At 38.9% G+C, this 15,922-nt stretch overlaps 1 protein-coding gene across 1 annotated transcript in view; it reads right to left on the bottom strand.

The window, feature by feature from the left end:
* LOC102171438 (ankyrin repeat domain-containing protein 26) overlaps nucleotides 1-15,922 on the bottom strand; it is an 81,840-nt gene that overhangs the window by 57,616 nt on the left and 8,302 nt on the right. The window contains exons 7-13 of the mRNA XM_018056849.1: nucleotides 14,176-14,282; nucleotides 11,231-11,298; nucleotides 8,686-8,719; nucleotides 7,497-7,563; nucleotides 4,975-4,977; nucleotides 4,761-4,821; nucleotides 4,472-4,668 (exon numbers count right to left, since the gene is read on the bottom strand). Coding sequence (XP_017912338.1) covers nucleotides 4,472-4,668; nucleotides 4,761-4,821; nucleotides 4,975-4,977; nucleotides 7,497-7,563; nucleotides 8,686-8,719; nucleotides 11,231-11,298; nucleotides 14,176-14,282 — 537 coding nt within the window. The remainder of the gene's footprint in view (nucleotides 1-4,471; nucleotides 4,669-4,760; nucleotides 4,822-4,974; nucleotides 4,978-7,496; nucleotides 7,564-8,685; nucleotides 8,720-11,230; nucleotides 11,299-14,175; nucleotides 14,283-15,922) is intronic.

Genomic DNA, 15,922 nt, shown 5'->3' with positions numbered 1-15,922 from the left:
AAAATTTGTGTTTTCTTGTTAATTTTCAGTTTAGTTGATCTGTCCATAGGTGTGAGTGGGGTATTAAAGTTTCCCACTATTGTGTTATTGTTAATTTCCCCTTTCATACTTGTTAGCATTTGTCTTACATATTGCAGTGCTCCTATGTTGGATGCATATATATTTATAATTGTTATATCTTCTTCTTGGATTGATCCTTTGATCATTATGTAGTGTCCTTCTTTGTCTCTTTTCTCAGCCTTTGTTTTAAAGTCTAGTTTATCTGATATGAGTATTGCTACTCCTGCTTTCTTTTGGTCTCTATTTGATGGAATATCTTTTTCCAGCCCTTCGCTTTCAGTCTGTATGTGTCCCTTCTTTTGAGGTGGTCTCTTGTAGACAACATATATAGGGATCTTGTTTTTGTATCCATTCAGCCAGTCTTTGACTTTTGGTTGGGGCATTCAACCCATTTACGTTTAAGGTAATTATTGATAAGTTTGATACCGTTGCCATTTACTTTATTATTTTGGGTTCGAGTTTATACTCCCTTTTTGTGTTTCCTGTCTAGAGAATATCCTTAAACATTTGTTGGAGAGCTGGTTTGGTGGTGCTAAATTCTCTCAGTTTTTGCTTATCTGTAAAGCTTTTGATTTCTCCTTCATATTTGAATGAGATCCTTGCTTCGTACAGTAATCTGGGCTGTAGGTTATTGTTTCATCACTTTGAGTATGTCCTGCCATTCCCTCCTGGCCTGAAGTGTTTCTATTGAAAGATCAGCTGTTATCCTTATGGGAATCCCCTTGTGTGTTATTTGTTGTTTTTCCTTTGCTGCTTTTAATATTTGTTTGTGTTAATTTGATTAATATGTGTCTTGGGGTATTTCACCTTGGGTTTATACTGTTTGGGACTCTCTGGGTTTCTTGGACTTGGGTGATTATTTCCTTCCCCATTTTAGGGAAGTTTTCAACTATTATCTCTTCAAGTATTTTCTCATGGTCTTTCTTTTTGTCTTCTTCTGGGACTCCTATGATTCGAATGTTGGGGCATTTAACATTGTCCCAGAGGTCTCTGAGATTGTCCTCATTTCTTTTAATTCATTTTTCTTTTTTCCTCTCTGATTCATTTATTTCTACCATTCTATCTTCTACGTCGCTAATCCTATCTTCTGACTCCATTATTTTACTATTTGTTCCCTCCAGAGTGTTTTTGATATAATTTATTGCATTATTCATTATATATTGACTCTTTTTTATTTCTTCTAGGTTTTTGTTAAACCTTTCTTGCATCTTCTCATTCCTTGTCTCCAGGCTATTTATCTGTGATTCCATTTTGTTTTCAAGATTTTGGATCATTTTCACAATCATTATTCAGAATTCTTTAACAGGTAGATTCTCTATCTCTTCCTCTTTTGTTTGGTTCGGTGGGCATTTATCCTGTTCCTTTACCTGCTGGGTATTCCTCTCTCTCTTCATCTTGGTTATATTGCTGTGTTTGGGGTGGCCTTTCTGTATTCTGGCAGTTTGTGGAGTTCTCTTTATTGTGGGGTTTCCTTGCTGTGGGTGAGGTTATACAGGTGGTTTGTCAAGGTTTCTTGGTTAGGGAAGCTTGTGTCAGTGTTCTGGTGTGTGGAGCTGGACTTCTTCTCTCTGGAGTGCAATGAAGTGTCCAGTATGAGTTATGAGATGTCAATGGGTTTAGAGTGACTTTGGGCAGCCTGTATATTGAAGCTCAGGGCTATGTTCCTGTGTTGCTGGAGAATTTGCATGATATGTCTTGCTCTGGAACTTGTTGGCCCTTGAGTGGTGCTTGGTTTCAGTGTAGGTATGGAGGCATTTGGTGAGCTCCTGTTGACTAATGTTCCCTGGAGTCGGGAGTTCTCTGGTGTTCTCAGGGTTTGAACTTAAGCCTCCTGCTTCTGGTTTTCAGTCTTATTTTTACAGTAGTCTCAAGACTTCTCCATCTATACAGCACCATTGGTAAAACATCTAGGTGAAAGATGAAAAGTTTCTCCACAGTGAGGGACATCCAGAGAGGTTCACAGAGTTACATGGAGAAGAGGGAGGAGGGAGATAGAGGTGACCAGGATGAGTTGAGGTAGAATCAAAAGAGGAGAGAGCAAGCTAGCCAGTAATCACTTCCTTATGTGCGCTCCACAGTCTGGACCGCTCAGAGATGTTCACAGCGTTACACAGAGAAGGGAAGAGGGAGGAAGGAGACAGAGGTGGCCAGGAGGATAAAGGGGGGAATCAAAAGGAGAGAGACAGATCCAGCCAGTAATCAGTTCCTTAAGTGTTCTCCACCATCTGGCACACACAAAGAGATTCACAGAGTTGGGTAGAGAAGAGAAGGGGGATGGAGGAGATAGAGGCAACCTGGTGGAGAAAAAGGAGTCCAAAGGGGGAGAGAGCAGTCAAGCCAGTAATCTCGCTCCCAAGTAAAAGTGGGTATTGAAGACTGGGTTCTTAAAGGCACAAAATTTATAACATATACCAAAAAGCAAAGATTAAAAATCTAGAGTAGAGGTTGGATTTTCAAAAATTCAATATTAAAGAAAAATAAAGAGTCATAAAAATTATAAAATATATATACATGAAGTTTGCTTTAAAAAATAGGGTCTTTCTCTTTTTTTGTTGTTTTTTTTTTGTGCAAAGTAATAGTAGGTTATAAAAATGAAAATTAAAGGAGTAATAGAGGACTTAAAATTTTTTAAAAATTTTTTAAAAATTAAAGAATGATAGTAAAAATATATCTAGGACTTTCTCTGGTGTTGTTGTGGGCAGTGTGGGGTCAGTTCATTTTTGGATACTTGATCCAGCTTATATTTCTCAAGATCTATAGGCCCCTTCCTATGTAGTCGGTACTAACGACAGGGTTTTAATCTATTGCACCTGTCACTTCCAAGGCGGTTCCCTCTGTTTTAGTGTCTTCTGTTTGCTGGTCTCTTCAGTATCTGATTTCTGCCCTGACACAAGGGGGCCGGTGGTGGACACTTTTTTTAGGCTCAGTTGTTCAGTCGTGCTGTGGGGAGGGAGGGACACTGCAAACAAATAACACTGGTGTGTGCTTGCAGTGTCTCAGCCACACTGGGCCTGCCTCCCACTCACTGCGTGTGTGCCCTCCCTGCCTACACTGGTCAGGCTCTAGGTTGCTCTGCCAGGAACCGTCAGAGGCTGGCCCTGAGCTGCATGCACCTACCAGGTCTAAGCCCTTCAGGTTCAGGCACTCGGGTAGTCCTCAGAGGCGCAGACTCCATTGGGCCTGCGTTTTGTGCCCTTTCTAGGTCCAAGCAGCTCAGGTGACCAGGTATTTAGCAAGCATGGTTGCTGTGACTTATCACCTCCCCCGTCCCTGACGGTCAGTTTTCTGGGTGTACAACCGGCGCACCTTCTCAGGTGGATGTTGACTGTCCAGAATCCCAAGAAGTCTTGGTTAGCAACAGAGCCTGCTTGCAGTTTGGTAGATAATGCCTCTCTGGGGCTGCGATTGCCCCCTTCCGGCTCTGGCTGCCCTTGCCTGCCTGTCACGGGAATGGGGGATGGGCCGGCCTGTATCCGGTTAGCTCTGCTCAGTCCTTTGTTCTGTGAGCAGGCCTGGTGGCATCTTAGGTTAGGGCTTTTCATGTGGTAGCTATCCCACAGTCTGGTTTGCTAGCCCAAGTTAGTTCCCTCAGACTGCCCTTGGGGCATTCAGGCCCGGTCCTTACTCTAAGCAATGCAGCCCACACCTCCCTGCTCAGCCCCCGCTTGCTAGTGGCGGATGCAGGCATCTGCGGTGTTTCTCCACCGGGGGAGTTACCGTTGGGCACATAATCTGCGGATTTTAATTATTTATTTATTTTTTCTCCTGGTTATGTTGCCCTCTGTGGTTCCAAGGCTCACCACAAACTCGGCAGTGAGAGTGTTTCCTGGTGTTTGTAAACTTCTCGCTTTTTTAAGACTCCCTTCCTGGGACAGAGCTCCATTCCTCCCTCTTTTGTCTCTCTTTTTATCTTTTATATTTTTTCCTACCTCCTTTTGAAGACAATGGGCTGCTTTTCTGGGTGCCTGATGTCCTCTGCCAGCGTTTAGAAGTTGTTTTGTGGAATTTACTCAGCGTTCAAATGTTCTTTTGATGAATTTGAGGGGGAGAAAGTGGTCTCCCTGTCCTATTCCTCCACCATCTTAGGACCACCTCCTCTGTCTCGTCTTGTATTCATCCTATCCTTCTTAAATGAATTCTTCCCCTTCATCACCCTCCCCATCTTCATATTCATCTAGCTGTACTTCCTAATTGCTTTGTAATGTTTTTCTTTCATAAGGGCATACTTAGTATGTGAACATTTATAAATCTGAATCATGCACATATATTGCTCTTATTATCACATCATTTTGTATTGTAACTTTGAAGTCTTCCATTTCTGCGGTGGCATCCTTTTTGTTATCATAAGGATCAAGGGAATGGTGTGTAAAAAAGTACAGGGGGAAAAAGAGTTAAAAACAAAATAACTCACCTTTGCAAGACCAAGGCCTGCTAGAGTCTTGAGTGGTTTTAGAAGAGGATCAGGCCTTGGGAAGGCAGGATGAGAGAAGCCCTGGACTCCAGGTGATGGTTTGGGCAAGGTTTCAACCACATCTTCAATTTCACTATCAGAATTATTGTTCTCCGAGAAGGTGGTACTCTCTTGTCTCACAATGCCACATTCTGCTTCTAATACAGTGAAAACAGGGGAGAGTACATGAGAACCTGTGTCATTTCAAATCAGTGAATAACAGCAGGAGGACAGTCTTCAAATAACTTACCTTTTCTCTTGGATTGCTGAAAAGCCTTCATTAGCTTTTGTAAGTTTAGTTTCGGGGCAGGCTGGAGAAGGAAATCAGAACTTGATGAACAACAAGTATCAACTTGAATAAAAGAATTATAACCTCCCCCATTACTATATGATCTAACACAAAGAACACAGGCTCTGGAGTCATTCAGATGTGGATTCAAATCCCAGTTCTGCCACTGACTAACCTTCTCATGGGGTAAGCATTATCACAGATGACATCAGAAGCCCCAGATGTTCCTCTCCTTACCCCGAATTGACTGCTGTACAAATACGATGACACTCACTAGATTATTTCTCTACCAAAATGTTCTAGAAAAAATATTTATCCCTGGCAGTTTAGAGTACTATTGAAAAACTAAGACATTTAAATTAATTGCTATATTTTGAAATTTGCTTGCATGATTTCTATATGCATGAATTATCACTGGGAAGGGAAATATGAAAGTTTAGATTTTAGTAGAACCTTATTTAGATAGGTTACAAGTGTGAACAGGATAAGCTACTTCTATTCTGTTTGTTAAACAACTAAAGACGAATGATTGTTTCAATTCTGCTCCTTCAAAGAAAAAGGGGAGAAAAAGAGTAAACCTGTAGGGAAATGATCATGAATGAAAGCCACAAACACACTAAACAGAAAGCCATAATCAAACATGTTCACAATAGAGGCAGAGAGAGATGGACTGAAAGAACAGACACTGAAGAAAAGTATTCTGCAAGGAAAAATTAGGTTAACAGTTAAAAAAAAAAAAGGTGGGGAAGGAAATGAAAGCAAAGAGAGAGGCATTCCTAGTCAAGTACAAACTTAAGGGAAAAAGATAAGTATAATAAGGTTTGTGGAAAAATGCATATATTTAAAATTCATATACAATAGATCAGTAATATATCAGTATTCTTAAGGATATACTATGAACAAAGCCTCTGTTTTATGCTTTTATTAATATATAGATTACACATCTATATTGTTCTTCAAATTTTATGAAAATATCAACATACACTGTGTATAAAACATATATTTAAGACAGAGGCTTTTGTTCATAATATATCCCTAGTATAGCGATCTGTATTACTCTAAAACGTTTTGTTTATAAACACTACCATATTAGAGCTGAATTTTGCCACTATAAAAAATGTCATTTGGTTAGCCACACATGGTCATCTAGCACTACCTGAATGTTGTAAAGTATTACTTGAGAGAGAGAAAAATTGATTAAGAAATATTCCTAACTATTTACTGGGAAAAAGAACTGGTAATCAAAATTCTGAGGAGAATGTATGGCTTGAAAAGAAACATTTAATGGAGCACAAGATGGGGCTAAAAAGGTCAAATATTTTAACCTAAAATTCTCATCTCACAATTGGTGGACACTGAAAAAAATACTGCAACCTTTTACTTTTCATGTATTTTTTTATTTATTTCCTTGTTATGCAAGACCTCCTTCCTCAACGTAACTCAACTGAACTATATTACCTGTAATAGTATATAGGATACCATTTGTCTCTTCATTTATTCACATTCAAAAACTATTAACATGGTTCTTACACTCGAGACCTATGCTACTTGCACCAGGAAATGCACAATTGTTTCCTGAACTCCACTAGCTTACACTGATACGGGGCTATAAGATGAATCCTTAAATCACAATAATACAAAATGTCTGAAATCTGAAGTTTCAGAATGTGACACAAGGACTTGGAGTAGGTTTTTTTAAAACTACACTAGAAAAAGAAACCTCAAGTTGTAAGTTTTATCTTACGGTTATTAAAAGTCTCTGCTTCTATGAAGTGAAAGTTGCTCAGTCATGTCCGACTCTTTGCAACCCCATGGACTATACGGTCCATGGAATTCTCCAGGCCAGAATACTGGAGTGGGTAGCTGTTTCCTTCTCCAGGGGATCTTCCCAACCCAGGGATCGAACCCAGGTCTCCCGCATTGTAGGCAGATTCTTTACTGTCTGAGCCACAAGGGAAGCCGCTTCTATAGCTGGTTATTATTTTAGGCAAACATGTATTCTTCAATGAGATGAAGAGTTGTGAATATACTCTTAATGGAATGCTTGAGAAAACACAGTGAAATCCCTTTCTAATATGGATTTTGGAGAAACAGAATTTTAATTTCTAAATCTCCATAATTTCAACTTTTATTTTAGTCTTAATACAGAGCCAAGACAGAAACAGAGAAAGAAAAAAGAAAAAAGGCCCTCCTAACAACTCTAAGAAACCAAAATAAAGTGTCTGAGGGTGGCGGGTTGCGGGGGGGGACTAGGTGATATATGCTATATAGTTTTGGAACTGAAAGGCTCCGGGAAGATTCCATGATTATTAAAATAAGTAATTATACCCACTAAAGATATCATTATGAGTGTTGCAAAAGTCATGTCCTTATGGTTTAAAATTCACAGTAAGACTCTTTATCCTTGACCAAAATTCATGTTTCCTTCATTGTGGGAAAGCTTTTCCCAATACAATTTTCCTGTCACTGTATATTTTCCAGCCCATTGTTTTCTTCACCCCACCTTCACTATTTACCAAAGTTAAAAATAAAAAAAAAAAATCAACTAGTCATATTTTTCTAAAATAGTTTGCTCTGAAGAACTTTCCATTACAAACATAAAACAGTGAGAGGGACACCATTGCTGAATTTAAGAGTAAATACTACATGAAACTAAATTCAGAGCATGAAAACTAATTTCACAAGAGTGCACTTTACCGTTTCAAAATCTAAGACTTCATCATCTGATGCAAACTGTGAATCAACACCAGGTTTGTTGGAAAACCTTTAGAGCATAAACACAACAAAAATGAGTGAGTTCATTTCTCTAAATGAAAAAAAAAAAAAGAAGCAAGTGAAAGTTTGGCTATCTATGTAGTAAACGAAGTTTCTTGACATAATTAAAATTTGGCCTCTGTTTTAAAACATTTTTTAAAAGATATTTTGATGTGGACCATTTTTAAAGTCTTTATTGAATTTGTTGCCAGGTTGCTCCTGTTTTATATTTTGGCTTTTTGACCCCAAGACACGTGGGATCTCAGCTCCTCCGACCAGAGATTGAACCCACACCACCTGCATTGGAAGGAGAAGTCTTATTAACCATCTTAACCACTGCACCCCCAGAGAAGTCTCCAAAAAAGATTTTAGTTACCTATTTCTGCTTCCATCTCTCCCAACCTAGGACATATCTAGGTAAGACTCATTCTTAGTTTCCATAACAAAGACTGACAGCCAGTATTTTGGCAGAGCCTGAAAATAATGTTTTCACCAAATCCTAATAGCCGAACTGAAAATCTAATTGATGGACTTAACATAACTTTTGTTTGCCCAAAGTGGAATAAACCTGACGACTTAAAGTAGAAGGATATGCTGTTCCTTCCCATTGTCTGTCCCTGGTTCAGAGACTAATCTGTGTCCATCAAAAATGGCAGTCTTGGTCCTTCAGCAGGGAAATAATTTATGGAGAAGGCCCCATTCCCCACCCCCCTTTACTGTAAAGGGAATACAGGAGTTCCCCGCAATGTCTAAAACTTAAAATGGACACAAGTCAAAGAAATAAATTATATGTTTCACTTGTGTGCTACACGGGTACTTCTTAATCTCTGCTGAGGGACACGAGAGTGGATGTTGGAGCCAGGCAGGCCAGCTGTCAAGTCACAGGTCAACTCATTGTAACCATGGAATCATGGGTCAATTCATTAACCTCCGCAAACCACAGTTGCCTAATTAAGTAAAAGTAGGACACAGTTACTTTACAAAGCTGTTCTGATGACTCTATGAGATCACGAATGTTAAGCACATAATGCAGTCTCTAACCCAGAGTAGAACACTCAACAAACATTAACTTCTCTTCTCTGTGTGTTCTCTTAGTAACACATACAATTTTTAAAAATCCATCAAATCCTACCTGCTTAAAGAGTCTTCTTCAGAACTCTTGTCCACTATTAAAGAAAAAAGTAAGACACATTTTAAATCAACAAAAGAAAAATACAGACTATTAAAACCTCAAGACTGATGTTTTGTTTAAAAGTATTCCTTTGGGACCACACCTGGGGAGCACACTAGAGGGAATGGTGATTGTACTATACTCATGGGCCATTAATGCCTAGGAACCATTGCTCTCCTTTAGAGTCATCAAATGTAGAACAGAAAGAAAGAAGAAAGAACTGCTGTTTACAATGACATAATCCTAACCAAACTCGAGGAGACTGATAGAAAACGGTATTACACCATTAATAGAATCAGTTCTATAAACTGACACTAGCACATTTAAACAGCACAGTATTTCTGGACTTCCATTGCCTGGAGCAGTGAACAGAGCCTACAGGTGTCTTGCTGAGACATAACACAACTTCCCTGGCTGTTCAGTTCAGGATGAAAACACCCTCTCACAGGGAAGCGTGGTCTACAGGCGCTGAACTTCAGAGCGTGGCAAAACATAGGAAAGAAAGTCTTCCTGGCCCTCTTTCCAAATGTAAGAGAAGTATGAAAGATGTAGTGATTCCAGGTTTATAAAGGATAATCTCTTGAAAGGGAGGTGGGGGAGGGCAAATGGGTAAAAGGGGTCAACCAGGTGGTGAGGATGGGGACTAGACCTGCAGTGGTGAGTATGCAGTAGGGCACACATAAGCTGAACTTTTTAATGTTTTAAATATATATATATGTATACGTACTAATAAATTTGAAAAGTACACTCTCTTGAGACTATTTCCTTCCCTTGTTCAAGGGTATCTGGACCACCTAGAGCAGGATGGTCCAAACAGTGCTCTGTTCTACTAAGGGATATCATTATATCAGTCCTCCCCATTATATGGCAAATGCTGATAGAAATCATGCTTTTTCAGCTTGGAAGGCATTTGTCATCAGACCCTAAGCTGATGAACAAGGGGAGGGAGGGAAGGATGGAAGAAGCTACGGACTCTGGTGCTGTTGGACAACATTTCGCACGTGTCGTCATGATCTCCTGCTGGAGGCATGACTCACATGGAGTGACTCCTTGGGGAGAGGAGTCCTCCAAGCTCGAGCCTGGAGGGCAGGGGCAGTGATTTTTAAATGTTTGCATCCTGTGACATCAGAACAATGCTTGGTACATAAAAGACACTTGATAGTTATCTCTTTAGTGAACAAATGAACAAATAAGAATGATTTCTTTGAAAAGTCTGTTTAGAAAACTATAGAAAGTAACCAGGGACAATTCTATTCTGTTCTGAACATATCGAAGACCAAGACTCTATGTCATCTCTGTATCTTCTCTAATGTATAAAACCAACCTACAGAAGTTCCTTGATGGATGTTGTTGTTGTTCAGTCACTGAGTTGTGTCCAACTCTTTGTGACCCGATGGACTGTAGCTCACCAGGCTTTTCTGTCCATGGGATTTCCCAGGCAAGAATACTGGAGTGGGCTCCAGGGGATCTTCCCAATCCAGGGATCAAACCAGTATCTCAGGCATTGGCAGGCGGATTCTTTACTACTGAGACACCTGGGAAGCCCCTTTTGATTAGATAGAGGTCTACTCAGTTTAAAGGTGTTCTCAGACAGCTTGTACAGTGTACTAGATGCCACTTCAAGGGGACATAGTGGTGTTTTTGCTAATGTGAAGTGTTTTGGGTCTTTTATTAGAATCTGCAGAGTCCCAAGTTGATCTATTTGAAAATCTGTTATGATAATCTTTTAAATAATGGCAACAGAACATGTTGTTCTTACAATACTATACTATCATGACAATTATCCAACACACAGAAGAAAACATCTGGTTCTGATGAAGTCAACCTGTCTCAGTCTTTTCGGATCTGTGAGGAATAAAGTTGGTAATAGAGACCTTGTTGGTACAATAGGCAAAATAACTGATGCTTCTCAACTAGGCATTGCTTTTCTGATCTGTACTATTGGAAGGTATCTTTCGAAAGTCATCTCTTCCTGGTACGCTGCACACTGGCTCAGCATTGCAGTTCTTATTGTTTATCATTTCTTATCCTACCAGGAAGGGATTGTTGAGGTTCCCAGTTTAAATGATGGCAACTTTTAAAATGAAACTAATCACTACACAGTAACTAATAAGTATTTATTCACTAAATGCAAACTATTTGTAAAAAATTAAAGTTCCACTTTCATAAGAAGTCCAATTTGCTATAATATGATTATAGACAAAATATATATCATACTAACAGATATTTTTTCTAATTTACACAAAAATCTAATACAGGATTTTAAGGGCTGCGATTAAATACATGGAATTCTTTTCAGGAAATACTGTCTCTGATGTTAAATTACCTACAATTAACTTCTTTAACAATTCTGAATACTAGACTATTAAGAAATTAATTTAAAAATGAAATACACATGCAGTTTACACTAATTTTATCGTAGTTCTTTCATTATTGAAACTTCCTCACTCCTACTTTATCTATGGTAGAATCACCAAGAGTAATTCATTATTATCAGATGACATACCTGAGTTGCTCTTTTCGGGAGGAGTTTTAGGCCTCTTTTCTTTATATTCAGAGATCAGTTCACAAACGCTACATGTTAAAAATGTGATAAATAATATTTTAACACTAATATGAAAAACAACTACCAAATATGTTAAGTTCTTAGATTATTTCAGACAGACAATGTCGGCGATAATATCAAAACTACAATTGTCCCATACATTGCAAGTTTCTAAGTTCTACAAAGTTTTACTTAGCATGTATTTAAAGGAGAAAGAAAAGAAAGATGAAGTAGTCATGAACTGAGGGCAATATAGCTCAGTAGATTAACTAGAGTTAGCTTGGTATACGAAAACTCTTTCAAACTCGCAAATCCTAGCTCTGTAACCAACTGCTCTTTGTTTCTAGAGAAGTTGCTTCTCTTGAGTTCGAAGTCTTCCTCTACACAACTGGGATCTTACTGCCTTATTTCACAAGGGGATTAAGAGGATTTAATGAGATAATATATCCCCAAAATGCTTACAGAAACAGTCAAAGAATGGAATAATTTGTTCTTGAACTTTATTGCTGGAACTACTTTAAAATCCCAAATAAAACCAATGTCTGTTTTCTTATATGTTTAGCATTCAAGGGTTGCAAGAAACTTATTAATTATGGTGATTAGCTGCTCTCTGTGGTTTGTAATTTAGGGAATCTCAGCTCTTATATAATTTGTACCTAAATTTATTTATAAAATATGAACTCACTACATTAGATAACATAATTATCCCCCATTATTGCAGCTAATCACACCAAGCACAGAAAACTAATCACAATCAAGACCTGGCCTGGACCACTACTCTCCAATCCCTACCTGCTCAAACTCTCAACCAGCAGATCTTTCTGACAGTGATGCTTAATCTCCATGTTCATCTCTGAGTCACTTGGAAGACGTAACCCTACTCTTACAATGGATACTGTCAAGTCCTAGACAGGGCTTACCTCTCTAAATTCCTCTCTAAAACTAATTTACTTGAGATTTAAGGATTTCTGCTGAATGGGGCAGACTCAGAAAACATTTATGGTTGAGGCAGATAAATCCTTTGGAAGATTTTCATTATTATAGGAAACAGATCCCATGAGGGGGCCAACTGTAACTATGGAATCTCAGGCAAGTTGACACCCACTACTCTGGGAAGGATCTCAGGGAACCTATGACCTAGAGGTGCCCCCACAGGATAGAAACTGCCTGCACCAAACAGACAACTCTCACTGGTCATGTAACAAGTAACAGGTAAAATTCTTTTTGGCTGCAGGTTAGTGATAACTGGCATTTTAATGTGAACACTTACATTTTAAAACCACTAATGACAGCATATTCTTCTGCAGTCCGTCCAAAGACATCTTGAGAAAAGACGTCAGCACCTCGCTGAAGGAGAAGACTGACTACATTCAGAGATTCATAATTGACAGCAAGTATGAGGGCGGTTCTAAAACAACAGAGAGATGACGTCACCCTCAGGAAGTTGAGTTAACTTACAGAAACAGCTCGTTGGATATGTTTTACCAAGTTAACCTCTCGCCCTTCCATGACGAACTGACCATGTACAGGCTCAAGGGTACATCCTTGTAAATTACCTCCAAGGCTAAAACAAAGGGATGGAAAAGAAGCCTCCTGTCCCACTGGGATGGCACGTAGCACCACTTACTATTTCAAAAGTCTCTGATGAGGACTCCCCTAATGGACCAGGGGCTATGACTCCAGGCTCCCAATGCAGGGGGCCCAGGTTCCATCCCTGGACAGGGAACTTCATCCCACATGCTGCAACTGAGAGTTCCCACAACTAAGACCCCATGCAGTCAAATAAATAAATGCTTTAAAAAAATAATAACAAAGTCCTTGATGGACAAGAAACTATGCTGAGGTCACTTATCTGAGGCAGGTGAGTATTTAAGGGACGAATCCCCCATTTCCTCCTTAGTCTGATATATTTTGCTTCAAAGTCAGCTAGAGGTTGGGTTAAGCAAAGGCTATTTGCAGGCTTAAAACAAAAATATTAACAATAATGGAAATAAAAATAGTCACCGTGGCACTTAATGATATTGACAAGCATGTGCTCTTCCCTAAATGAAATACTATATATACACACAGCCACCTTTGAAGGATGCATTACTATTTGCCTTTTTGTATCAGGAAACTTATTTGCTGATGATAAGTACTGTGCCCAAGGTCATAACCCTAATAGGTAGGAAAGCTAAGAGTTGAACCCAGTCTGAATCTAAAGCCCAACATTTTTGTCTGTATCATCCACCTCTGACTTATCTTTGTTAAAGGAACTGTTTATCCAATTAAACCTATCATTCTTCCTTCTACCTTCATTTAAAATGAAAACATCAAAATGTACTAGAAATGAAAAAGGATAAAAACTGATGAGCCCACAGTATCTGGTGACAGCGATTACTAATCACTTCTTTGTTGCTGTTTAGTCACTAAACTGCGAAGGACTCTTCTGCAATCTAATAATATCAGTATTTTTCAAAGAAAGTAATTGAAAGCCAAAAGTCATCCAAAAGACAAAATCAAGTCCTTTATGTTTAGTATGCATCTTTTAAGGAAAAATATATAAGAAGCAGAGGTTAAACAATCATTATAAAATAATTAAGAAATTCAATACTGCCATAAGGTAAACTAAAAAGCAGAATCCATATTTTATAAAGCTAATGAAACTAGTATGAAATCCCTCAGCTCCTACAAGATCAACCAGAAAAAAAATAGGTTGCATATGACATCACTCAATATTATAAAGGAATATGAATCCTGCAATATATTCCTGCTGTATAGTGTTTCACGATTCCCAGTCAGAATAATTGATTTTCTACATAACTGATGAAGTGTTGATCACAAATGAAACCTCTTATTAATTTAATCTTGATGTTAGCACCCGAGAACAGCACTAAGGTTTTCAAAAAGAAAAAGAACAACTGTACCTTTTCATCTTATCAACCGCATGTATGTTTGCTCCTTTCCTTACTAAAAATTCCACTATTTGCTGTTTCCTTTCACTTATGCCAAGTAAGAGTGGTGTGAGGTCATCCTGTGAAACAGAAAAAAACATTTCTAATGTACACAGTTAACCTATTTCTAAACTGAACTGAAAATCATGCAATAGATTCTCTGAACTTAAACATATAATTCAGAAAGTAAATAAAAGGAGCCCCTTCTCCTCATCCCCCTCGCGCGCCTTCTATCTCTTCAAGATGCTCCTCCCCCTGGCCTTCCCTGGGGGTCCAGGGGCTAAGACTTGAGTTCCCAAGGCAGGGGGTCCAGGTTCCATCCCTGGTCAGGGAACTAGATTCCACGTGCCGAAACTGAAGATCCCACGAGCCACAACTAGACCCAGTGCAGCCAAATACGTCTTTCAAAAAGATAAATAATAAAATGCTCCTCTTCTACCTCTTCCAAAGATGAACCACAGAGTCATTCTCTAAAACTCACTTTCAACATTTACTGGTTCCAAGGATCTTTGCTTCTATTGTAGTATTCATCAGGAATATTGTAGTATTTACTTGCTCAACACTCCTCCAGAGAGAATCAATTAGCTACTAAATCATCTGCATATTTTAGGAACAATGCGGAGGCAGGAATATATAATATTATCTGTAGCATGCATAACCTATCCAAGGATGACCAAGAGTAACCTCATAAAGTTTACAGACATTCTAATGGGAATATTATCCTCTACATGAACATGCAAAGAGAAAAATTGTTTTGTGGTTTTTTTTTTTTTCTTTCCAAAAAACCAACTGTGGGCACCATGTTTTTCGGCTTTCTCAGCAAAGTCTCCTGAAATTTAATCTTACTCATTCTCCTTTGCTTGTTCCTTCCCCTGCCCTTAAGTTAAACTGACAGGTCAGCATTAGCTAGATGCTGTTTTGACACAGAACAATACCGCTTATCTTCAAAGACCTTTCTTGACGACTCTCATGTGATTACCTCCAGACCTCCAGGAGGAAGCTTCCTTAATCCCAGTGTTCTGGTCTCTGTCTTGCTTTGCTGCTCTTAGTTAAAGATTACAAGGTAAGTTTCCAATAAATATGCACTCAGCGTTTTCTCGGGGAGTTGCTTTTCCGTGAACATTCCCTGTGCTCTCTCTCATAATCCTGTGTGTTTGGGAGACTCATTCAGTGTGAAACCGCCACAACCAACTTAAAAATTCTAACTTGAAAAATTCAATCCCATCCTTAAGAGACTCTTTTAAAATATGAAATCAATTATAGATTAATTAGACTGTATTTAAAATCTTGAAATGGTTATCAAAATAAACTATAAAACAAGAATTGGAAACTCAAATGATTATGGAGGGAAAGCTGGTGACCTGAGTAAGTGAGAAAGCCAGGTGAGGCTGGCAAACCTGTGAACACACACCCCATACTGAAAGGGAGGCCTCCACATGCAGACCAAACAGTAGCATGGGCTCAAGGGGGACCAGATTGAGTTCTCTGAGAAGTCTGAAATGCAGACGTCTGCATGAGTTTGCTAAAATTTAGATGCTGACTCAGTTTGTGGAGGGAGGTAAGCGAAACATACCCAAGGACCACATTTGGTCTGTAGCCCACTTGTGGTTTCACATTTTGCTGCTTCCAAACAGGTGGGTATAAAGCAAATATTTGTATGTGAAAGCTTTCCTTTCTTTAGTATCATGTGTTTCATGAGAAAAGTGGGTATCAATATGTA

The sequence above is a fragment of the Capra hircus genome, chromosome 13 (assembly GCF_001704415.2).
Source record: "Capra hircus breed San Clemente chromosome 13, ASM170441v1, whole genome shotgun sequence".
NCBI classification, from domain to species: Eukaryota; Metazoa; Chordata; class Mammalia; order Artiodactyla; family Bovidae; genus Capra; species Capra hircus.
Note: the sequence above shows the minus strand (reverse complement) of the source record. Positions and strands in the feature narration are given on the sequence as shown.